Raw genomic sequence first — 25,894 nt, forward strand, 5'->3', positions numbered from 1 at the left:
GAGAGAGAGAGAGAGAGAGAGAGAGAGAGAGAGAGAGAGAGAGAGTAGAAATATGAATGGATCTAAGGCTCTATATGATAATTAAAGCTAATGATGACTGCTTACAATTGTTGCTGTTCGACTATGATTTTCATAAAAAAAAAACCAACCGCTAACTGTTAGACCGGTTCACAATGAACTGGTCTAACTTGCCAAAAGGGGGCCAGCACATTTAGTTTATAGGCGGCGGAAGGAGTCCGCCTCCTCTATTTGTCCGCCTAATGGGCGGGGCCCCATTATTCCAAAGAAATTGATTATTCAAATGGAGAGGGCGGCTAGGGATTGGGAGGGAAATTAAATTAGGAAATATCTTGTATTACAAGGGATGAGAGGGATTAGGGGAAAGTATGTCTTGTTTGATTGGAATTAGGGTTTCTTCACTACAGGAAAATCACTGATTTCCGGCGGAATTTTCCGGCGGCTTTCCGGCGGCCATGTTTCCGGCGGCTTTTGGACTTTTTTCCGACGGTTTTTCGGCGGTCACATTTCTGACGGCTTTTCCGGCGGCTTTTTAACGTTTCCGGCGGCTTTTGAACTTTTTTCCAACGAATTACCGCCGGAAATGGGTGATTTTCCTGTAGTGCTTGGTGTTTACCATCAAAATGATCTGCTTAATACAAAAAAAATTCATTAAGCTCAAGATCACTCAATTCTAAATTTATTAAAATAAGTAAGTTTTAAAAGAATGATCATTGATCAAAAGTATTAGTGTAGACCATCTGATGCAATATTTTAATATTTTGATTAAATTTACTAAGGTGATATCCCAATAAATTATAAATAAGCCCCCATTTTCACATGAAGGGGAGCTTGGAACTAGAATTTATTTGTGTGGGTGTGCTGCGTGCTCGCGTGCGTGAGAGAGAGAGAGAGAGAGAGAGAGAGAGAGAGTAGAAATATGAATGGATATAAAGCTCTATCTGATAATTAAAGCTAATGATCACTTCTTACAATTATCGCTGCTCGACTATGATTTTCATGAAAAAAACCAACACCTAACTCATAGACCGGTTCACAATGAACTGGTCCAACCGGCCAAAAGGGGGCTGGCTCATTTAGTTTATAGGAGGCAGAAGGAGTCTGCCTCCTTTATTTGTCCGCCTAATAAGTGAGCCCCATTATTCCAAAAAATTTTAATATTCAAACGGAGGGGGCAACTGGGGATTTGGGACGAAAATTAAATTAGGAAAGATCTTGTATTAAAGGGGATGAGAGGGATTAGGGGAAAGTATGTCTTGTTTGATTGGAATTATGGTTTCTTGGTGTTTACCATCAAAATGAGCTGCTTAATACCAAAAAAATTGATTAAGCTCAAGATCACTCAATTCTAAAGTCATTAAAATAAGTAAGTTTTAAGAGAATGATCATTGATCAAAAGTATTAGTGTAGACCATACGATGCAATATTTTAACATTTTGATTAAAATTACTAAGGTGTTATCCCAATAAATTATAAATAAACCCCCATTTTCACATGAAGGAGAGCTTGGGCTTAGAATTTATATGTGTGTGGGTGTGCGTGCGCATGCGCGCACGTGAGAGAGAGAGAGAGAGAGAGAGAGAGAGAGTAGAAATATGAATGGATCTAAAGCTCTATCTAATAATTAAAGCTAATGATCACTATGGTAGAAATATGAATGGATCTAAAGCTCTATCTAATAATTAAAGCTAATGATCACTTCTTACAATTGTCACTGCTCGACTATGATTTTCATTAAAAAAAAAAACAACAGCCAACTTTATCACCTGCCATTGCCAATAATATTGACACACACACCATATCCTATAAGATTAATGTATAATATTAAAAAAAAATCATTGTTGTCCGTCAACTTCATCGCTCATCGTAGCTAAAATGTTCATGCAAGCCATTTCCTATATGGTTGATGCATGCTATTAAGACTCCCCCTAACTTGATCGCTCATCTCTTTCAGTAACATTTATTCACACCATCACCTATCAATCCATTCACATTGTCGACATAAACAGTTTTGCCAATCATTTTCAATAATATTAATGTATGTCACCACTCATAAAGTTGGTGCATGCCATCAATACCACTGATGCTCGCTGACTTGCACACAATCACAAATAAGGTTAATACATGAATTTGACACTAACTCCACCTAATGTTGTGAACACTATGACTTATACTAAACTTCTTGATTTTTTGTTTCCTCTCCTCAAAGAAAAAATGATTGAACATACTATATATGATCTTTCGAAGACAAATGTAGTGCCCCAAGGCTCCTCAAACTTTCATCATTGAATCCATCCTCTATAGTTCAAGTTTGCCATATTATATGAACTAAATCCTCAATTATGAGGAAGGACATCAAGTGTAACCTATCTTATACAATAGTAAAATCATTTCAACTTAGTCAACCCTTATTTTTTCCCATTTTATGATTTTCTTATTAAAATTTTGTATCTCCCACAAGCTACTGTTGACTTGTCTTATCTACGTTTATATTGGATTCTCATAAACAGCTAAGATGAAAAACTTCACATTTTTCTAATATCATCAATTTTTAGCATGAATAATTGCTATTAATAATGAGTATAAACTATTATTGATCAAGAAATTTGGAAGTAAATAAAATATGGTATTGGCATGAAATTTTAATTTAGTTAAATTATATATTGTTAATAATTAATGTTCATAATTAAGTATAACAATGATATATTATTAAAAATTCAAAAAGTTAAGAAAGACTATATATCTCCCATAACTTATAATTATAGTTATAATTAGGATAGCATTACCAATTATTGGAGTAATAAATTTTTATAAGTATATTGAAAAAGTCATATATGCTTTTCTTAAGTGAAGAGTTCTCCCTATTTAAAGTTGAATGTCTCAAATATTATAACCTTCTGTGGTCTATAGGTGTAACACCTACATGATACAATTCCACCTACTCTAATCTTATCTGAATGATGCAACTCACTGAATTTTTGCATTCGAACCCATTTGCAGGTGTCTAGAAATTAGAAAGGTAGGGGTAGACCTAAAAAGACTTGGTTAGAAAATATTAGGAATGACCTTTCTTTATTAGATTTAAACGAGAATTTGACTTTTAATAGGACACAATGGAGAAAAAGTATTCATGTAGCCGACCCCACGTAGTGGGATAAAGGCTTGATGTTGTTGTTGTTGTATTGAAAAAGTCATCTATGCTTTTCTTAAGTGAAGAGTTCTCCCTATTTAAAGTTGAATGTCTCAAATATTATAACCTTCTGTGGTCTGTAGGTGTAACACCTACATGATACAATTCCACCTATTCTAATCTTATCTGAATGATGCAACTCACTGAATTTCTGCATTCAAACCCATTTGCAGGTGTCTAGAAATGTTTTATAAGCATGTGTTTTGAAGTGTGTCTCGAGTGTCTATATACATGTTTGTGAAAACTAAAGTTTTTTTCTAGGGCACCACAGCACTGTGTCACTGAGCTCTCTAGAATTTTGGTAATTAATTCATGTTGAGGCGTGTACAATTCAGTGCCACAATGCTTGAACAAAAATTTATATTAAAAACTCATTTTTTTCACTAAAATTCATTCATTTCAACTAATCAAGGTTGACAACTAGAGAGAGAGAGAGAGAGAGAGAGAGAGAGAGAGAGAGAGAGAGAGAGAGAATATAATTTCTATAGAGAGAAAGCGTATTTTGGGTGACTCTGATCCATTTCCCTCTACCGGGCCAATTCTGAAAATTATTCGACTAGAGGTAGGTTACATTTTTCCTATATTAGTTTTCAAAAATAGTAAAATTTAAAAATTTTCTAATTTTATTTATATTTTCTAGCAAAAAATGTTGATGACTTGATATCTCCAAAACTTCCGCTATGTAACTTTTTGTATGTTATAAATATGATAGTTTTAAAAATTTGGGTATTTTTCTGATAAATTTTCTTTAGATAAATTAGAAAGTATGAGGCTTTTGACAAATTAGAAAATAATTTGAGTTTACAAAAATAATATTTTAGTACAATTAAAGCTTCAAAATAATACTTTGAACAATCTTTGGTAATTAAATAATATTCTAAAATAGTGCATTAATGCTAAGTAGTACATTCCACGACCTATCGTTAAAGCATTCTATTAAATTCTGAAATAAGTTTATTTACATTTCTTTATTGCAATGCAATGAATTGTATTTTTATTTGATTAAAATATGTGATTATGAGGAGATCTCGAGTGGGTGGAGAAAATTATATTCTAGTGTGAATGGCACATTATGGTGCTATATACACAGTCTTTTATGGTGTTATATGCACATTTTGTTCAGATGTTGGGTATTATGAGTTATGCAAGTATGGGAGTCATAAGGGCCATAAATTTTTGAATTATATTTTGATAGGAGATATAAGGTCTGAGTGAAATTTGTTATTTTTTATTCTAATATATAAAATCCTCATGTATTTACTTTTATGTATTGTTTATATATTTTTTATACCTATAAACACTATTTTATTCAGTAAAATGATTATTTTAAATTATTTTAAAACTCATTTGAATGCTTAATAGATGATTGCTTACAAATTCAGATATGTAAGTATAACATGCTAACCTGTGTTAGCTCATAATTTATCTGTAAATCTGTTTCGGGTCTGGAAAAGAAAAGGAGCCGGTAGAGCAGTTGAGTCGGGATATGATTTGTCTGAGGTTATATATGTTTTTTTTCTAATTTTGGTACAATCATTACTAGCTTTTTAGATTGCTTTGTTGTGTTGCTCAGTCAGTAGCCATACAATGTAGTGTAATTATTGTATATATATTTTGATGAGAAATGAAAAGAAAATTTGTGGTTGAGTTATTTGTGTATATTATCAGTTATTATCAACGCTCTGGTCCATTATTTATTTTAATTGGGCATGTCATTTATTTCAAGTTCAATTTTGATGAAGATTAAAAAATTGAAAAGTTTTCCAAAACTTCAATATTAGATTTGGTCTATTGCAAGCCAATATAATAGATGTGTTTTATTTTTGGGTCTTATCAAATTGGTTTATGACTACCCCTTTTTGGTATCAGAGTAATAATTTTAGGGAAATAGATCATAAAATAGAGCTGTAAAAATTTATTTGTAAGTCAAGTGAGGTAGTTTTGGCTATATTTGGGCATTAATTTTTGTTTATTTTCATCTACATGGGTGTTCAATTATGCATTTTATGTGGTTATAATTTAATGAGATCTAAAAATGATAGATATGTAAAGTGCTAGTTAGGCAACACCGTTATAGAGTGCCACTTATGTAGTGAGTTTTGATATTATTTCACAGTTTAAGAGCTTAATAGCCTAGCTGATAGGTGAGGCACATATTAGGATTCGTTCTATTAAATCTGATGATTTAGACTGACATTTATAAATATTTCTAAGGTTGAAGCATTGTTAAGTTTAGGGCTGAAGAGGATTGGTTGAGGAGGTTGGAGAAGACATTTGATAGTATGGAGTGTCCTCCTAAGAGGAAGGTAAATATTTTTCTATTGACGAAGCAGCTGAGCACTGGTTACTAGGCCTTTTGGCATAGAAGTTTTAGGGGAGGTTGAACTTCCTGATCAGTTGGTGGAGTTTATTACAGGTCAACAAATGTATGAGACATTTTTTAGGCTTATCCAAAGGAGCGAGAATGTTACATAGTATATGGCCAAGTTCATTGTATTGGCTATATATGCTCCATAGTTGGTTAGAACTCCTGAGGATAATATTATAAGTTTCTGAGAGGGCTTTAATGTAAAGTTAGGATAGGTTGTTAAACCTATACAAAAGTCCTAAGGCTAACTAAGAGGGGGGTGAATTGATAATTTTAAAATTTTCCTCTAAAATTTTAATAGATAATTAATTTTTTAATATTTTAGTAAAAGTAAATTTACAACCACAAATACAAAATGCAGAAAAATAAAAGTGCGGAAATAAAAATGAACACATAGATTTATAGTGGTTCGATCTTACAAGACCTACGTCCACTCCCTGAAGACTCCCTCTTCAGGTATTGCATTATTACCAGAAGTGACTCTCCTTTTGCCCCCATAGTAAGGCGGAGAAGCCTTTACAATTTTCCTCTCTTCCACCTATCTCCGGTGTGGTAGAGTACCATCATCCTTTCACACCCTCCAAGTGTCGATAGAGTACTATCGTCTGTTTACACCCTCCAAGTGTCGGCAGAATATCGTCGTCTGTTCACACCATCCAAGTGCCGGCAGAGTACCGGATCTTCTTCAAAGATCTTCTCTCGAGCAACTAGAAAGAAGAAAGGAAGAGTAGTAATAAAAAACCAAAAAAGATTCTTACCTTTGAGTAACCTTGTGATCTCTTCACACTCCACTTGTAAGAACTCTCTCAAATACTCTCCCACAAACACTCTTTCACATGCTCCTGAAAAATTGTGAAGAATAACATTTTTATAAGTCACTTTCTAAGGATCTTTTATATGAAAGACATGAAAAACTATCTAGAAAATTAAAATTTTCCATTTTACTCGTATACGATAGTACAGTACGATCGTATTTCATACATATGAATAATTCAAAAATAGTTGCGTACAAACCTGTATGAAATATTTTCGTACACGATGATCATCCAATACAAACCATGTTCGTATTATATGAACAGTTCAGAAAAATTTTCAACTTCCTCGAAAGGAAAAGGTACCCCACATTTTTGTACTTTAGATGTCGTAACGAACTAGGTATCGTATAGTATGATTAGTTCACAAAATTTTGATATTCATCGGGATGAAAAGGAACCCATTCTTTTTGTACTATGGACGTCATTTGTACGAAGGTCACTTCATACATTACAAAATATTTAGAAAAATTTGATGTTTGTTAGGATGAAAGGGAACCCGTTCTTTTCATACTCTAGACGTCGTCTATATGAAGAAGGCTTCGTATAGTACGATTAGTGCTTAGAAAAATTTGCTTCTCCCATTCATTTTACTGCTCATAGGAGAGAATAACTGAATAAATCATCCTGTACGAATTGAATTCGTACAGTACGATTAGTTTTTTTTTTAATTACACATTTTAATCACTCCCCTAGTATGTATGTGCACAGCTACTCAATTATAATCACACTCTCTCAGACTTAATAAAATAAAATAAAAAATCTAATTATAATGAATCTTAATCTATCTGAATTAAAGTCTTCAACAATCTGGAGTATGAATTCTCTGAAATGTTAGTACACACAAACAACAAAAGTAATATATTCAAAATATGTTAGAAGAAACTGTAATTAAAATAATAATATTTGAAATCATCAAAAACACATATGTTGTAATAATCTCAATAATTAAAAAACTAAGTTGCAACAATCTCAATAATCTCTCCCTTTTGATGATGACAAAATAATTATTGTTTGAGTTAATATTTCTACCCTAAATTTCTCCTTAGCTCCCCCTAAATGAATGAACATTTTTTAATATAGGGAATTTACATAAAAAACAAAATAAAAAAAATTATTTTTTAAATAAAAATATATATAAACACAAATAACAAAATATAAAAATACAAACACAAATAAATAAGCCAGAACACAAGCTCACTAAAAACACAAACAAAAACAACAAAAACACAAATAATATTATAAACACAAATAACAAAAACACAAACAATATTATTACTCACCCTGGCGAACCATTGCACATTCTTTTATTTTTGTATATATTGTATATTTCTTTTTGATATGCCGCCTTTTTTTATTTGGTCTTTCCAAAATTAATAATCTAAAATCAAACTTCTCTAATAACAAAAATATTTATATTGAAAAAGAAATAAAATAATAATAAGATATTAAAATTGCAATAATAATATTTAAATTATATTTGCATAAAAGAACATGAAATTGAAATGCTTAACTTAATTGAGTTAGAAGTTAATTTAAATTTTTGAAAAATTAGATTTCAAAATGAAATTAATTTCATAATGCAAGTTAATTTATAACACATTTTTAGATCAATTAAAAGTATCTTTTCATATACTCTCACTTCAAATATAAGAACAACAACAAATTCACAAAACATGACATTTTTTATTGATATCAAATAAAATGTTAGATACAATCGGCACATTGATATTAATAAGATTGCATTCAAACATCAAAACCTAACATATCATAACTCAAAAACAAGTACTACAAGAAAGAAATAAAAACACATCATCACATCACATTACATCATATAACAGGTAAAGGACTTGTATAAGCAACGATAAAGAAGTACATCTAAAAGTTAGAGGGGCTCTAGTTTGGAGGAGTAGGCTGGTTTAACACTAAAAAATAACTATTTATCATAGCTATATTGGTATTAACCATGTCAAACTGACCACGAATCCACCCCATATCCTTCTGGTACCTTGCATCCTACTAGTTTAAACGTGACTCAATTTGATCAAAGCGTTGATCAAAGTGAGTTTCTATATGATCAAAATGATTGACCAACTCCTGAAAGTATTGTTGATCAGATCTAAGTGAAGGTGTAGTGCTCCCCCTTCTTCTTCAAATCCCCCCTTCTTCTTCAAAATCTCCACTAGAACTTTGGTCTCTCCGAAACAAAGATTGAAAGGAAACATCAGTAAAACAAATTAGGAGTTCAATCAGAGTATCAAGGTGAATAATGTGGTACTTCTTATCTAAAATGTATGGCACTAAGTGTCATAGAGCTATATTCTTCTTCCTCTTATAATGTGGATGCCCAATTTCAAAAAGATTATTAATGTAATCCAGGATGACTTGGGTCTCATTAATAAGTTGTCCAGTCATGATCAAATATGTAATAGTTGACATAAGAGGAGTCATATTTATGCGATCACCAACCTTAGGAATGATAAAGTTCTTAAGACATGTTGGATGATCCAGGCATTTTGATTCAATATGTAGACTCTAGCTAAGTGTCAAACTTAAGTTACACCTCTAAGATTTATATTGATCTCAGACCAATCATAATCAGATTTAGAGGTCAAGGTGTGGGCTCTAGTGCCGTGAGTCCTTAAGTGAAGGAAAGTTCCTAAATCTACTTTTGTAATTTTTGCACGCTATTTTTTTAACAAAAGAGGTTATCCTAGTTTCATCCTCAATGAACCTCATGTTTACTAGAAAATAGTGAAAGGTCTCTTTATGGTAGGCATAGATCAAGATTAAAATAAAGGAGAAATGAATTGAAGTAAAGCGAGGCATGGTAGAAAAATGGATTTCAACTTGGATGAGGAGTCTAGAAGGGGTGATTTTGGCAGCTATATACCTATAGAAATCATCCTCATTATCCCTTGACAAAAAGTTATCATCCCCATATCTAGATGATGATCCTTTAGTAACTCGAGAGCGCTTCCTAGAGCTTTTCATTCCTAGGTATGAGCCTCTTGAAGGATTCAAGAAGGGTTTAAAAGTGAATGAAAATGATTTCAATGGCCATGTTATTTAAGGAAAATGACCTATCACACAATACGAAATTGATTTCATACAAATGATCTTGATATCGTACGGGATGAAAAACAATTGTATGTATGAATAAAAATGTCCAAAATGAAACGACTTTTCATAAACACAATTTACAAAGCATCCTTTCGTACAGTCTTTTCGATCATTCATTCATACAGACGAACAAGTGTTCATCCAGGACGATCAGTTATTTAAGATCATTTTAATGACATTTAGATTCATCCCTCACATAAACTGACACCTAGATCATACAAATGAAAGATGATTTCATATGTATGATAAATTAAAAAACTAACTCTAGCTGGATAACCGTCCACATGCATACAGACGAATCCGTTCAGTTCGTACATACGATGACCTCATTGTATAGTATGAAAATTTATAAAGAACTAAAATTTTTGCGTTCAACTCCAACACTAATCAAAGATATGTTACAAAATTTGTACAATACGAATAAAACACTTAAAAATGAAAACAAAAAAAAATTCTCAAAAATCAATCATCTTTACACAAGTGACAAATATCTAAGCTGAAAAACTCACAAAACAAAAACCAAAATTAAAATACTCACAAACAAAAATAAAAATAAAACAAAAACAAAATCAAAACATACATAACAAATATATCAAGTTTGCAGAAAATTTTACTAAGCATTAAGATCAAAATTAAAATACTCACAAACAAAAACCGGTCATCTTTACACAAGGTGCTAAAGGTATCAAAGGCTAGTGATTTTATAAAAATATATGCAAGTTAATTTTCAGTAGAAATATGATTCAATTCAATTTCTCCTTTGGCTACATGATCCCTAATGAAATAATATCTCATGTCTATATGTTTGGTTATAGAATGTTGAATAAGATTCTTTGAAATGCAAATGACACTAATGTTATCAAAATAGATTGGAATTTTGTCTATTATAAATCTTAAATCAATCAACTATTATTTCAACTAAATAACATGTTCTACATAACTTCCTAAGGTAATATATTCAGCTTCAGCAGATAATAAGGCTACAAAATATTATTTTTTTACTGAGCCAAGAAACTAATGAATTTCTTATAAATTGATAGGTTCCATATGCACTCTTTCGATCAACTCTACAACCTGCAAAGTATGAATCAGAATATCTAATAATCTCAAATAATGTGTTGTACTTAGGATACCAAAATCCTAAGTTTTAAGTTCCCAAAAAATATATTGAAAATTCTTTTCTCTGCTGTCAAATGTGCTTCTTTCGGGTTTGATTAAAATCTAGCAAACAAACAAACACTAAACATTATATCAGGTTTATTAGTAGTTAAATAAATCAATGATCCAATTAGACCTCTAAATTTCTTTTGATTAATAGATTTCCCTTTGGGTCCTTATCCAACTAAACTAAAGAACTCATCAATATAGTTACTGGTTTAGCATTATCCATTTCATACTTCTTAATGATGTCATTAATGTACTTTAACTGAATAAGAAAATTTCTCTCCTTATTTTGTTTAATGTTAAAACTAAGAAAATAACTAAGATCTTCCATTAAGCTCATCTTAAATTCATTACTCATCATTTTAGAAAAGTCATCACAAAGATTTTTATTTATAGATTCAAAAATGATATCATCAATATATATCTAAACAATGTGTATATCATCTTCTAATTTCTTCAAAAAAAAAAAAAGGGTGGAGTTCACACTTTCTTTTACAAAAGATCTCTCTAATAGAAAAGTGTTTAACCTCACATACCAAGCCCTAGGTTCCTGTTTCAATCTATATAATGCCTTTTTTAATTTACAAACATGATTAGAAAATTTTGAATTTTCAAAACCTGGAGGTTACTCAATATAAACATCCTCTTGTATCACCCCATTCAAAAAGGCACTCTTAACATCCATTTTAAACAACTTAAATCCTCTAAAATAGGCAAAGTCTAACAAAACCCTAATTGTTTTAAGTCTCACTATAGGGGCAAAAGTCTCCTCAAAATCAATCCATTCAATTTGATTATACCTCTGAGTCACCAATCTAACCTTATTTATAACCACAACTCCTGAATCATTCATTTTATTTTTAAATACCCACTTAGTTTTAACTACACTTTGATCATTTGGCCTCTCAATCAATTCTCAAACATCATTTCTTACAAATTGATTCAACTCTTCTTACATGACCAAAATTCAAAATTCAACACAAAGTATCTAACTAACATTTGTGGGTTCAATCATAGAAATAAAGGAATAATGGTTAACCTATTTGCTAAATCCATGCCCAGTCCTAAAACCCTCAATAGGTTCATCTAGAATCAATTACTTAGGATGATTTTTAGAAAATCTCAATTTTCTAGGTAGAGAATTTTCTATCTTTAAATTTTCTTTCAAATTTATTTTTTTAATCCCTTGGAAGTTATTTTTTAAATTATCCTCTTTCAAATTTAGCTCATCTAAAATTTCATATTCATTAAATACAATATGTGTGGTCTCCTCAACTACCAAAGTTCTTTTGTTAAACACTCTATATGATTTTCTAACACTAGAGTATCCAAGAAAAATTCCTTCATCTAAATTTTGATCAATTTTTCCTAAAGAAGATTTTTCATCATTATGTATGAATACCTTATATCTAAAAATATGCAAATATGAAAAATTAGGTGCTCTCCCCTTAAGAAGCTCATAGGGTATTTTATTTAATTTTGATCTAATTTTCACCCTATTCATAACATAACAAGCTGTACTAATCGCTTCAGCCCAAAAATATTTTGGAAGCGAATATTCTGCCAACATATCTCTTATGGCTTTAATTAATGTTCTGTTCTTTCTTTCGACTACCCCATTCTACTAAAAGGTCCTAGGTGTAGAAAAATTATAATCAATTCTTTTTTACTTTGTAATATTCCTCAATTTTTTCATTTTCAATTTTACCTCCATTATCACTTTAAATTATTAAAATTTAACATCCTAGTTTCCTCTGAATCCAATTTGAAAAGTATCTAAATTTGTCAAATGATTTACTCTTATGAAATAAAAATTTAACCTATGTGAATCTCAAAAAATCATTAACTATCATAAATTCATATACCTTCCCTCCTAGACTTATAGTACTAATAGGTCCAAAATATCTATATGAATAATCTCTCATGGTTTGCTAGTTCTAAGATCATTAGTGAAATGAAATGGGGACTTCACATATTTTTCTAGTTGGCATGCATCACAAATGTGATCTTTAGTAAAGTCTAGTTTGGTATACCTCTAACAAGTTCTTTTTGGGTAATTTTTTTAAGGCTTTTCATGCTAGCGTGATAAAATCTCCTATATCATAACTATGATTCATTAGAAATTATTTTTAAACAAAATGCATTAGGAGATGTAATATAATTTAAGTCTAATATATACACATTATTACCCTATTTTCATGCAGCACATCAATTCCATTTTGGCTTAATATGTAGTTAGTAGGAAAAAATTTAACATTATATCCTTTATCACATAGCTGGCTAATACTCAAGATATTATGCTGTAAGACTTCTACAAGTAACACTTTTTCAATAAAAAAAATATTCAAGTTATTGATCATACCTATGCCTACCACTTTCCTAGTGTATTATCTCCTAGTGTAGCCTTGCCTCTATTCCTCTCAAGAATTTTTTAATCTCCGATAATAAAACTATCTCTTCCTAAGTTTTAAGATTTTTTACTTTAAAATAGAATTAGTAGAATCTTCAAATTTTGGGGTGTCCTATTTTCCTCGAGAGCTTTTACTTTCATTTTAAGAAATATGTTTATATTTTCTAACATAGTGTTATCATATTTCAGATAGTGCTCTTTATTTTCATATTTATTCTTAAAAGATTTAAATTCTATTTTCAATTCAGTTTAGAATGATTTCAATAATTCATTATGTTTGTTCAAGTTGTCAAATTCATCCAATAAGCTTATGTGGTTGTTATGAATCCATGCATGATCTTTCTTAAGGATTTCATGCTCTTTCTGTAACTCTAAAAAATCCAAATTCAACATAGTATGTATTTTCTTGAGTTTTTTTATATATTGTATAAATTCTTTCAGAAACTTTTAATAATTCATTATAGCTTAAGTTACAAACCTCTTCTTGATCTAACTGATTAAGATTATCGGCCATTAAGAATAGATTGGTGACGTCATCTTCTTTTCCATTTCTGATGAATTCAAAGCTGAATTTTCCCAAAAAGATCACTGAAATTTCTTCTTGACCTTTATCACAATCACTTTATCATCTACCTTCTCCTTTCTAGGAGTGGCTTTAAGATTGGGGCAATTCGATTTGACATGTCCAGGTTTTCTACATTCATAGCAAAGTATATCATTAGAAATCTTAATCTTTTTGTGGAACTTACCACTATTCCACTATTGACGACTCATTTACTTCCTCTATAGAAAACTCTTAAATTGTCTGATCATCAAGGCAATATCATCCTCATCCTCAGGTTATGACTGATCACTCTACGAGTCATCCACTTTCAAGGCTATATTCTTCTCCTTTCACTTTTCTCATGCATCAATCTGTCTTTGAGTCACTCCTTGCTCATAAGCAATTAGTGATCTAAGAAGATTGTCAATAGAATACACATTTAAATCCTTTGACTCTATAATAATAGTTATTTTAGCATCATAAGTTGTAGGCAAATAACAAAGTATTTTATTAACCATTTTAGCATTTGTCATTTCTCTACCTAATGCATGCAAAGAAGTGATTATTTGAGTGAATCTTATGTGCAAGTCAGATATGGATTCAATTGATTTTATGCGAAATAATTCATAATCATGTAACAGGATATTTAATCTAGATTGCTTCACTTCATTAGTCTCTTTGTATGTAATATAAAGCCTATCCCAGATGTCTTTTCCACTTTTACAAGTAGAAACCCACTTGCAATCTTTAGACTTAAGTTCACAAAAGAAACTATTTAAACAGTTTATGTTTAATTATGCTAAGTTACGTTCTTCTACAGTCCAGTCAACAAAGGGTGTTTCAACTCTAAAGCTATTTACAAGTCTAGTTGGCCTATTATACCTTTTCTGAACTAAAATCCATATGAGATAGTCAAACGATTGAAGAAAAGTAGGCATAAATGTTTTCTTAAAATCAAAATTTATATTATCAAATAACAGAGGTCTAGTAATTGAATACCCTTCAGGTGTGTTATGCCAAAAGTAGCCATTATCGATTACTAAAAGTAGTCTAAACTTATAGTTTTGAAACAAAGCTTTGATACCACTTGTTAAGTTAGATAGGTTGTTAAACCTATACAAAAGTCCAAAGGCTAACCAAGAGGGGGGGGGGGTGAATTGGTAATTTTAAAATTTTCCTCTAAAATTTTAATAGAAAATTGATTTTCTTATATTTTAGCAAAAGTAATTTTTCAACCACAAATACAAAATGCAGAAAAATAAAAGTGTGGAAATAGAAATGAACACACAAATTTATAGTGGTTCACTCCAACAAGACCTACATCTATTCCCTGAAGACTCCCTCTTCAGATATTACACTATTACCTAAAAAGACTCTCATTTTGCCCCCAAAGCAAGACGGAGAAGCCTTTATAATTTTCCTCTCTTCCACCTATCCTCAGTGCGGTAGAGTATCATTGTCCTTCCACATCCTCCAAGTATCGGCAGATATCGTCATCTATTTACACCCTCCAAGTATCGGTAGAGTACCGTCTTTAGTTCACAACCTGTAAGTGTCGGCAGAATACCGGATCTTCTTCAAATATCTTCTCTTAAGCAACTGGAAAGAAGAAAGGATGAGTAGTAACCAAAAACCAAAAGAGATTCTTATCTTTGAGTAACCTTATGATCTCTTCACACTCCACTTATAAGAACTTTCTCTCAAACAATCTCCCACAAACACTCATTCACTTGCTCTTAAAACATCACAAAGAACAACATTTTTTTTAAGTCAGTTTCTAAGGACCTTTTATATGAAAGACATGAAAAATTGTCCAGAAAATTAAAATTTTCCATTTTGAGTGTATACGATTGTATAGTACGATCATATTTTGTATGTATGAATAGCTCAAAAATTGTTGTGTATGAACCTGTATAAAATATTTTCATACACGATGATCGTCCAATACGAACCATGTTCGTACTGTACAAACGGTTAAGAAAAACTTTCAACTTCGTCGGGATGAAAAGGTACCCCATATTTTTATACTCTGGACATTGTCTGTATGAACCAAGTATTATATAGTACGATCAGTTCAAAAAATTTTAATATTTGTCGGGACGAAAAAGAACCCATTCTTTTCATACTATGGATGTCATCTATACGAAGGTCACTTCGTACAGTATAAACCATTCAGAAAAATCTGATGTTCATCGGGATGAAAAGGAACCCATTCTTTTCGTACTCTGGATATTATCTGTACGAAGAAGGCTTCATACATTACGATCAATACTTAGAAAAATTTTCTTCTCTCGTTTGTTTAACTACTCGTAGGAGAGAATAACTAAACAAATCATCTTGTATGTACTTAATTTATACAGTAAGATTAGCTTTTTAAAAAATAACACATTTTAATCACTCCCCTAGTGTGTGTGTGTGTGTGCACAGTTATTTAATTATAATCACACTCTCTCAGACTCAATAAAAAAAAACATACTCTAATTATAATGAACCTTAATCTATATGAATTGAAGTCTTGAACAATCTTGAGTAAGAAAAAAAATAAAAAACAAATAAAAAATAATCTTGAATATGATTTTCCTGAAATGTTAGTACACATAAACAACAAAAGCAATATATCCAAAATATGTTAGGAGAAACTGTAATTAAAATAATAATATTTGGTATCATCAAAAACACACATATTATAATAATCTCAATAATTGAAAAACTATGTTAAAATAATCTCTACATTTGGGACAGTCTAAGATAGATATCATTTCCATTCTATCCTTAAGATTTCTCTAAGTTAATAGAGCGAGCTCATCTAATAAAGAATTATCTAATAGTTACTTGGTAGCGGTTGACTGCTAGTAGGAAGTAGTTTGACTACAAATCTTCTAGTGGTGGCTTTTTTGGGAAGAGGAGCAACTTTCTTTTATGTTAAGCGTGTATCTAAATAAAATAAGTTTGATTGAAACATAAGCATGTGTATCTTTCAATATATAAAGTTAAATTATAGTGTTGATCTAACAAGGAATTGAACCATCCAAGAATTATCCTAGTATCGTCTACTCAATTCTATATATTTATCATACCAATTTGAATTACAAAGAAGTTTTCTAAAGTTCTTACTAAAATTATTAAAAGTGAAAATTCGGCAAATAAAAACATTCTAAACCTATGACGTTGACAAAATACATGTTTACCTAAGTTGATATGGGCTCCAAAAATTTGGCGCCGGCCTCCCCGTTGCTTTTTGAGGGGATTTTTAACATATTAAGTTCCCGAGTAAATTTTGGGAAGGTAGATGGGTTTGTAAATAAGACACTACCCAAAGATTTCTCCCTCATTTTGTGAGGGCTTTATGATATGTGTTCTTGTTTCCTATTGGTGCAAGCTCCTATAGTTAATTACCTCTCTTGATAATGAGAGAGAACTTTTTATTAAGGCTAGTTGCCTATCAGATACGTAGTAATAAATGTTATATTACATATAGTAGTAGCATGGACCTAGGTTAGAAGGTTGGTATTTAAAATTTGGAATTTCACCATCTTACACATAAAGCGGATGATGGACCCTATCAAGATCTCATGGTTCTGTCATCCAGGGTTATCGTAGTCCATGGTCTACTTAGTCAAACGAGGTAGTCAACCCAACATGACAGAAAGATCCTCATTGGTAGCCATGGTTTGCTTCGTCCAAGGGTACCTTATAGACCTAGGATAGGTATTTGCTTGAGGTGACAAATTTGAATCCACCATAGCTAATAGAGGGCTTTATGCCCTATCGATTATATCTTATTGATTCATATCTCAAGGATTTGATGCCATTGGGGAGAATATAGGATCTGTCCATAATCATAATTTTATTGTTGTTATTAGGTTTTAAACCGCTCTATTAAGAGGGCCACTTTCATAATTGCTTATCTTGCGGTACCATTTGGCAGTAAAACTATCAGTTAGAGCACATGTGCCACATCGTTACTAGCAGGAAATTGTTTAAAAATAAATCCTTATGATATTCTCTACCAAATATTTAGCTCTTTGTGAACTAGAGTAGTTTTTACTTTTTCTACCTCTGAAAACTAGTTATTTCTCATGAGTGAGATACATGAATCATTGCTTGTTTATTTTCATATCAAATCTTCCACTGGTATGGGACAAATGTATTGGCTTGCATGATTAATGTAAATATCATCTACTCTATTTGTTGATTTGACTTGAAATCTCCACGTCGCCTTAGTTTCATTATTCCTCATCGATTGACAAATTGATATCTTCCTTATGCATCAACAAGCAGATTATAGTATCTTCTGTCATTTATAACCCTTTGTCAATATTCTCCGATGGGTGTAGTAAAGACTACTATGTCATCTCTACAAGATTGTTGTGTTGGCTATCATCAACTTCAATCTAATGGCCTGAATGTATTTAATCGTAGATAGTATGTTGTATGCATAACAAACTTTTTGTAATGGTTCATAGGAGCTTGCATCTGACGCATATGGTATGTTAGATGCTGGTAATCATGGCTTATAGGAAATTAATATATTTACTTAAGACTGAATTATTATTGATTGTAGAAGCATCCTTGTGGTCACTACATGTTGTACTGGGCCTATTTATAAGAGACTTTGTTGGATGATTTGATTAAGATTCCACCTGCTTATTTATATATTGGTATTGACTGTAAAGATGTCATTTCATTCAACATATGTGCTCTTCATTTTCTTCCCATGGACATTGTGAACCCCCATAATTAAAAGAAAGCTAACTCTTAAATATAGAGGTGCCTTTTGGTGTAATGACTAGAATTTCTATAAGAAACTTTGCAGTGTGCTCATCCTAGAGAAATTCTGGGATGGATGACATACTAGGAAGTTACACCAATAGAACAAAACCGTGAGACTCTTAGGCCAAAGCAAATAATATCTTGATAGTTAAGATTTTGGGTTGTTATAAATAGTGTCAAAGCAATACACCAATTAGAAGATGGGAACTAAGTGTCATATAAGACATCGTGCTATGCCATGAGAGACACCTCTTGAACCCTATTTGGGACAAAGTGCTACGTGACGGGAGCCACCACATGAATATATAAGGGCCACCTCTAGAGTCATATCTACCTAGTGGATGAATCTGGGATACAGATGCTGACAGAATGTCAATTACTTAAAAGGAGGAGATTGTGAAACCTCTTAAGTAAAAGAAAGCCAAACTCTAACCATCGAGGCGCCTTTTGATGTAATGGTTGGAATTTTCGTAAGAAACTTTGCAGTTAAGCGTGTTCATCCCAGAGTAATTCTGGGATGGGTGACCTACTAGGAAGTTCCACCAATTTGACAAAACCATGAGGCTCTTAGGCCAAAGCAAATAATATCTTGATAGTTAAGAGTTTGGGCTGTTACAAACATCTTATGTAATCAGGTTACATGTTTATTGCATATTAATCAATATGGCTCACGAAGATTCAGTGCATTTGTTTCATAGTCAAGTAGCATTGATAGTGCACTTGCTTTCATTTCATTTTCTGAACATTTATTGCTATCATTCTTGCTTCTCATTGTTGCTTGCAAGCAAGTCATCATATTCCCTTCAATCCTTGTTGATTATTACTAGTAGAAGAGCCATGTTGAATATTACAAGTCCTTCACTATCATGTGAAAATGACTAATGTCTTGCATAGTGACTTTACTTGTTAACATCTGCATTTCGATTGAAGTGATGATCACTTAATATCTCATTAAGGTTTTGTGTTTTGCTCGCAAGCATATTGTTGCACTCTTAATCTTGCAATATATGCTTATGGGGGAATAGTCATGAAAGTTTTGAACTTCATATTGTTCATATCGGGTCCATATGTAGGTTGTATTCCTTATTAATGGTTTCATTTGTTCGAATTTCTATCCATTGCAGACCCCATGTTCATTTGTTGATGTACATTTGGAAGGTCCAAGTTGTCATTTGGTGTTTGAAACAATCATTCATTTATTAACTTGGAGTCCAATTTACTGCTCCAATTTCAAGCTCAAGTGTAGTCCTTGTAGTTCATGTTCAGTTCGTCGTTGGTTAAAATTTAAGCACAAGTATGGTCCCCTGTTCAGTACAAATTTAAGCAGCCTCTCGGCGTCTCCCCTGTGTAGGAAAAATTTTGGGAGACTAGCCTTCCTCTCCACGCTACATGAACGCTTCAGGTAGATGTCAGATGACATCGCAACTGTATTTTATTCAATCTCCACTACTCTACATGAGCGTTCCAGAGATTACCCACCTCATCATAAGCGTCACACCGATTTCCCTCTCACCGTGCTGCGTGAGCGCACAGGAAGATTTGCCAGCTCGTTGCAAGCATCGAGAGCAAAATTTTTGGGTTAAAAATTATACCTTTGCAATGGTTGGCGGCGACTAGCAAAGATGCATACGAAGTTATTTCCCCTCTCTTTTCTTTTCTTTTGTTTTTTTTTTTTTTTTTTTTTTTTTTTTTTTTTTTTTTTTTTTTTGAAACACTTTCTTTTTTTCTTCTTTTTTACTTTTTATCTTATTTCTTCTTTTAATTTGCTCTCTCCCCCCCTTCTTTTTTTGCAAATATTGACAATACTAATACTAACAATAATAAAATAAGAGGGGAAAAATATTCTCTATTAGATAGAATAGGGGAGGAAAGTTTGCTCTCATTTGTTGGTGATTCATGGTATGAACTACTAATTAACCACTTCTACACTTTTCCTCGAGAAATTTCCAACATTAAACTTGAAGACTGGTCTTCCCGGAATTGAAGGAGTGTCTAATCTCTTATGCAAGCCAAGAGAGCTCTGTCTTTCCTTCCTTCTCTGAGCAGAGGGCTCAAGGAGGCACCTTTTGATATTTCTTCCCTTGACATTCATTATTGGAAATGTTTTTAAAAAAGTTTGAAGTTTCCCTTAGGTTGTTCTTGCACAATGGTTAGTTTAAAGCTTTTGATAATGAGTTCCCAATGCTGCGTACATGAAGCTTGAATCAGCACCTAATGTTGATTTCTCTCTGTGACTTGAAAATAGACTCTTGTAGATTTATAGGGTATTTAACAATCATAAGAGAAAGGCTTGAATAGATTACTGAGTTGGAGCTCGAGGAATCCCTAGACTCTTCTCCATAGTTTCTAGGATTACACATTCTTTTATAGTAAAAGAACTAGTTTAGCTTCCCACTCCCATATATAGAAGTTATATTTACTTCATTTACCCCTCTCTTACAAACTGGGCATTCCTTATGGTCAGAATGGACATGAAGCCATGGATATAAGCAAGGCCAACAAAAGAGATGGCCACATGACGTAACAATAGTTTCCTTGGCTATGTCAAAGCAGACATTACAGTCGAAGTTAGTTACACATCTATTTTTCTCCTCTGCTTCTTTCTCAGAGCCCTCTGTGGCTAAGGACAGATGTGAACTTGTTATTTCTAGCATCAACTATTCATGACTAGGTAAAGAATATCGAACAAAATCTGTTCTTTCAGAGCGACGTAAAAGTGATTGCCTAAGAGAATTTTGCCTCCAACCATGGGATTCAATCAACCTTCGAATCCCAATCTCAGGACACCGAAGCATGTCCTGTTGTGACGAGGACCCATCAGCTCTAGAACATAGTTCACTGCAATTTTGTGATAGAAGAGAAAGGAAAGCATCAAAATTTTCATCATCGTGGGAATCTGCCCCCCTATAACCAAAATCAGATATCTCGTATATACAAATGACGGCCACCACGAGTACTAAATGTTGCACAGGATAATGTTGCAAGTTATCAATCAATATACATGGGGAGATTATTGATGAATGCAACCCATTCATCAGTCAATGTTAATATCAAAGTGAATGTGCTATATCATCCCTACAAACATACAATTTCATGCCGCAAATGATACGACATATTCATGAGTAAGGTATAAAGGACGTTTAGCAGATGAAGCAACTGCCTTACACCACCTCTACCATCAACATCAGAATATAAGCAACCATATTCAACCTTGTAAGCTATAAGAAACAATGGTTATCGAAGATGTATGCGAAAAGTTCAAGTGACCTTCTTGCAAGTAGATATCAAATTAGAGAGACAACAAGGATATTACAACACTCCAACAATCAACATCAAGATACAAGTAAGGAAATTGATATGCATACAATAAAGAATGAAGATCTGTAATACATATAATCTTTATACAAATACAGATGTATGTATAACATGTCATTTATGGTCAGGTAGATGTATAAAGACTTCAGTAAATACAGTAAACTGAAGTCAATTTCAGTCTATGAAGGAAGACATCTACCTACCTACATGCAGCAGTAGCGGATGCACTCAAAAGACCAAAGATCACAACAAAATGTATGAAGAATATGACAAGTGAAAGTTCTTATGATCCAAAGCAAGAGATTCGTTAGTACACTACAATCCACATGCAGAGAGCAATGAGTAGTGTACGACAATCCACCTATACGAAGCAGTGAATAATTCTATTCAGAAGATACTACGCCACGCCACTAGATCTGTAACACTTATGTAAGTAGACAGAAGGCATCTACAATCTACAATGCAACGCTACCAGATCAGCAACTCCTATGCAAGTGGACAGAAGGCGTCTACGAATACTTTCAAAATACCCCCACACGTACACCGTAGTTTGTATACACATAAGTACACAAAAGGGATAAATGTAATCAAATACCTATAAGGGCCCCGGCGAGCGTATTATTGGTACACACGTGACGTCTATGGATGCTGCGCGGGTTATTAAATTTAAACATGATCCTCCTAGGTAGGTAAAAAGGAGTAGACATGGTTTAATTACAAAATGCCCCCAAACACTCACATGGGCCCCGACGAACGTGTTATTAGTACACACGTGACATCTAGGGATGCTGCGCGGGTCAATAAGTGAATTCAAGTTTGAACCCGATCCTTTTATATAGATCAATAGGAGTCGACATGGCTCAAACCTTCAAATAAATACATGGTTGTGGAGAATGGTGTATTTATTTCAATGGATTCATATTAGGCCTTCAAGGCTTACAATCAAAAGAATTCACTAATAAAGGCTCAAAGCGTACGAAACTCGATCATCTGTCGATAGCTAGATAGAGTCGACAAGGTTCAAGCTATAAAAGAGAAATTATCCCAAACACCCCGATGATGGCCGTATTGAATGCAGATCTCAACCGGAGGGGTTCTAAAATATTTTTAAATGTCTCCCAAATATCCAAAGTTCATTTCAAATATTCCAAAGCTCCACCCAAAATACCCATAAAAATCTAAAAATCCCAAAAATATTTAAAATTGAAATAAACCCATCAATGCTTGAAGCAAAATCCATCCATCCTCCGCAACAGTTTGCCGAGGTGGATAAATTTAAATATAACTTCAGCTCACAAAAAGCCAAATACCTAGTCAAAAATATTACTATGATCTATTCTCAAAATAGTCTCCTACTAGTAAGAACATGGTACGTGTCCTCTGACCGGCGGTTCGCCGCCAAATTGCACTGCGGGATAAATGGTTATGACCCGGGGCCCTTTGAACCGAGTGGTTTTGCCACCAAATGACACCACGAAATATCGGTTATGGCCAGTGTCGTTACATTCCTTATTAGCATCAAATCCTTGAGAAATGAATCAATAGGATATGATCGACATGGCACAAAGCCCTCTGTCAGCTAAGGTGGATTCAAATTTGTCCCCTTAGACAAACATTCACCCCAGGTCTACAATGTCCTCTTGGACGAAGCAACCCATGGCTGCCGACAAGGATCCTTCTGTCAGGTTGGGTCGACTACCTACTCTGACTAAGTAGACCAAGGACCACGATGGCTCAGGACGACGGAACCATGGGATCTTGATCGAGTCTATCATCCATTCCCCCATCATCCGTTTTAAGTGCTATATGGTTAAATTTTTATTTTAAATATAAAATCTTAAACTTCCAAATTTCATACCCATTACTGCTACTATATTCCAGATAACATGTATTCTCTATATATCTAATTGACGACTAGCCTTAATCGAAAGTTCTCTCTCGTGATCGGGAGGGGTAATTAACTATAGGGGCTTGCGCCTATAGGAAACCAGAACTCAGATCATAAAGTCCTCGCAAAATGAGGACGAAATCTCTGGGTAGTGTCTTATCTACAAACCCATATGCCTTCCAAAATTTACCTCAGAACTTATTTTGTTAAAACTTCCTCGCCAAAATAAAAAGCACAATCAGCGCGGAGGGGACGCCAGGGCCAAATTTTTGGTTTCGCCCATAGATTTCTGGCGACTCTGCTGGGGATTGGTTTCTCTTTCCATCTTTGGCTAGTCTTCTAAATACAATAGTAGCAGTTAAAAAAAAGTAATGATAATATTGAGCTCTATACGGTGAACATCAGGACGTGATAATTAGTTCTTATATCCAAAATGCCGTCACTGAGAGGTCTCGATAGAGGGAAAAGTAAACATATGTTATGATGGTAGAGTAAAGAAGGAATAAAGATATGTATGGTGAGCATCAATGTGTGATACTTGGATGCATATCCAAGAATCCACCGCCGAAAGGTCCTGACATAAGTGAAAATAATATAGAGACACACATATCTAGAAAAAATATATATTCAAAGAATGGTGTGACATCTAGTGTGTAACCCTAGAGATCCACCATTAAAGAAATTCATCAAAAGTGGGACCTAAAGAGGATCCGTACAAACAATATTTTTGATGGTTAGAATCTTGAAGAATTCTCCAAGAAATCCCATCATTTTTCAATTATATCTTCTCAGACTGAAGAAGATAGTACAACCTTCATCAGTGCCCTTCTACTAGAAGATCAAGTGGAAGAAATAAAAATACTTCTCTATGAATTCAGGGACTGCTTTTCCTGGACATATGCTGAGATGCCTAGCTTATCCCCTGATATAGCAGTTCACAGATTTTCCATCTGCAGCACCTGTTAAACAAGCTCCAAGAAGAATAAGATTGGAGATAAAAGAACAGTATATTGCCAAAACGAAGAAACTCATAGAGGCAGGCTTCATCCGAGATGAAAAAGTATGCTGATTGGATTGCTAACATTGTCCCTGTAAAGAAGAAGAATGGACAAATTCGTGTCTGCATTGACTTTAGGGACCTCAACAAAGCATGCCCAAAAGATGATTTTCTACTCCCTGTATCAGAACTACTAGTGGATAACACGTCTAACTATGACATATTTTTGTTTATGGATGGATCATCAGACTATAATTAGATCAAGATGGCTTCTGATGATGAAAAACACACATCGTTCGGAACGCCCATCGGTATTTTTTGTTACACTGTCATGCCCTTTGGCCTGAAGAACGCTGGTGCCACCTACCAGCGGGCGATGACTCACATATTTAATGATTTAATACATCAGAATGTCGAGTGGTATGTAGATGACCTTATTGTTTAAAGTCTTGGCCGAAATGATCACTTAAAAGATCTCAAAATTGTATTTGAGAGAATAAGAAAATTTGATCTGAAGATGAACCCTCTCAAATGTGCTTTTGGGTTCTCCTCCTACAAATTCTTGGGATATGTTGTTCGTCATCAAGGTATAGAGATCGACCCAATAAAATTAAGGCAATCACAGATATGCCACCCCCAAAGAACCTTCGACAGCTTCACTCGCTGTAAGGACAACTGGCTTTCATTCGGAGATTCATATCAAATCTATCAGGTAGGTGCCAACCATTTTCAAAGATAATAAAGAAAGATGTCCGTTTCAAATGGGACACAGAATGCCAGGAAGCATTTGACAGCATCAAAAGATATCTGTTGAATCTGCCCATTCTCGCAGCGCCAATTTCGAGGAAGCCTCTTATACTATATACGGCTGCATTAGAAGAGTCCCTCGGAGCACTATTGGCCCAGAATAATGAAGAAGGCAAGGAAAATGCACTCTACTACATTAGTCGAAGGATGATTGGAGCATAAAGTCGTTATTCTCCTATTGAAAAGCATTGTCTGGCGTTGATTTTTGCAGTTCAAAAACTTCGCCACTACATATTATCTCACAAAATCACACTGATATCAAAGATCGATCCGCTAAAGTTTTTGATGACAAAACCAGCATTGACAGTTCGTCTGGCCAGGTGGGCAGCATTATTATTACAGTTTGATATCACATACATGCCATAAAATGCAGTGAAAGGGCAGGCCTTAGCAGATTTTCTCGCTGCACATCCTATCCCATCAGACTCTCCTCTTAATAATGATTTTCCTGACGAACAAATCATGCAAATTGAGAAAAATAAGAA

At 33.3% G+C, this 25,894-nt stretch overlaps 1 protein-coding gene across 1 annotated transcript in view; it reads left to right on the plus strand.

The window, feature by feature from the left end:
* Positions 1-24,674, plus strand: part of LOC110113955 (beta-galactosidase 11-like) — a 43,974-nt gene extending 19,300 nt beyond the window's left edge. The window contains exon 19 of the mRNA XM_028696676.1: positions 24,540-24,674. Within this exon, the coding sequence (XP_028552509.1) occupies positions 24,540-24,674 (135 nt within the window). The remainder of the gene's footprint in view (positions 1-24,539) is intronic.
* The last annotated feature ends 1,220 nt before the right edge of the window (positions 24,675-25,894 follow it).

This window comes from Dendrobium catenatum, unplaced genomic scaffold, assembly GCF_001605985.2.
Source record: "Dendrobium catenatum unplaced genomic scaffold, ASM160598v2 fragScaff_scaffold_810, whole genome shotgun sequence".
Classification (NCBI taxonomy): Eukaryota; Viridiplantae; Streptophyta; class Magnoliopsida; order Asparagales; family Orchidaceae; genus Dendrobium; species Dendrobium catenatum.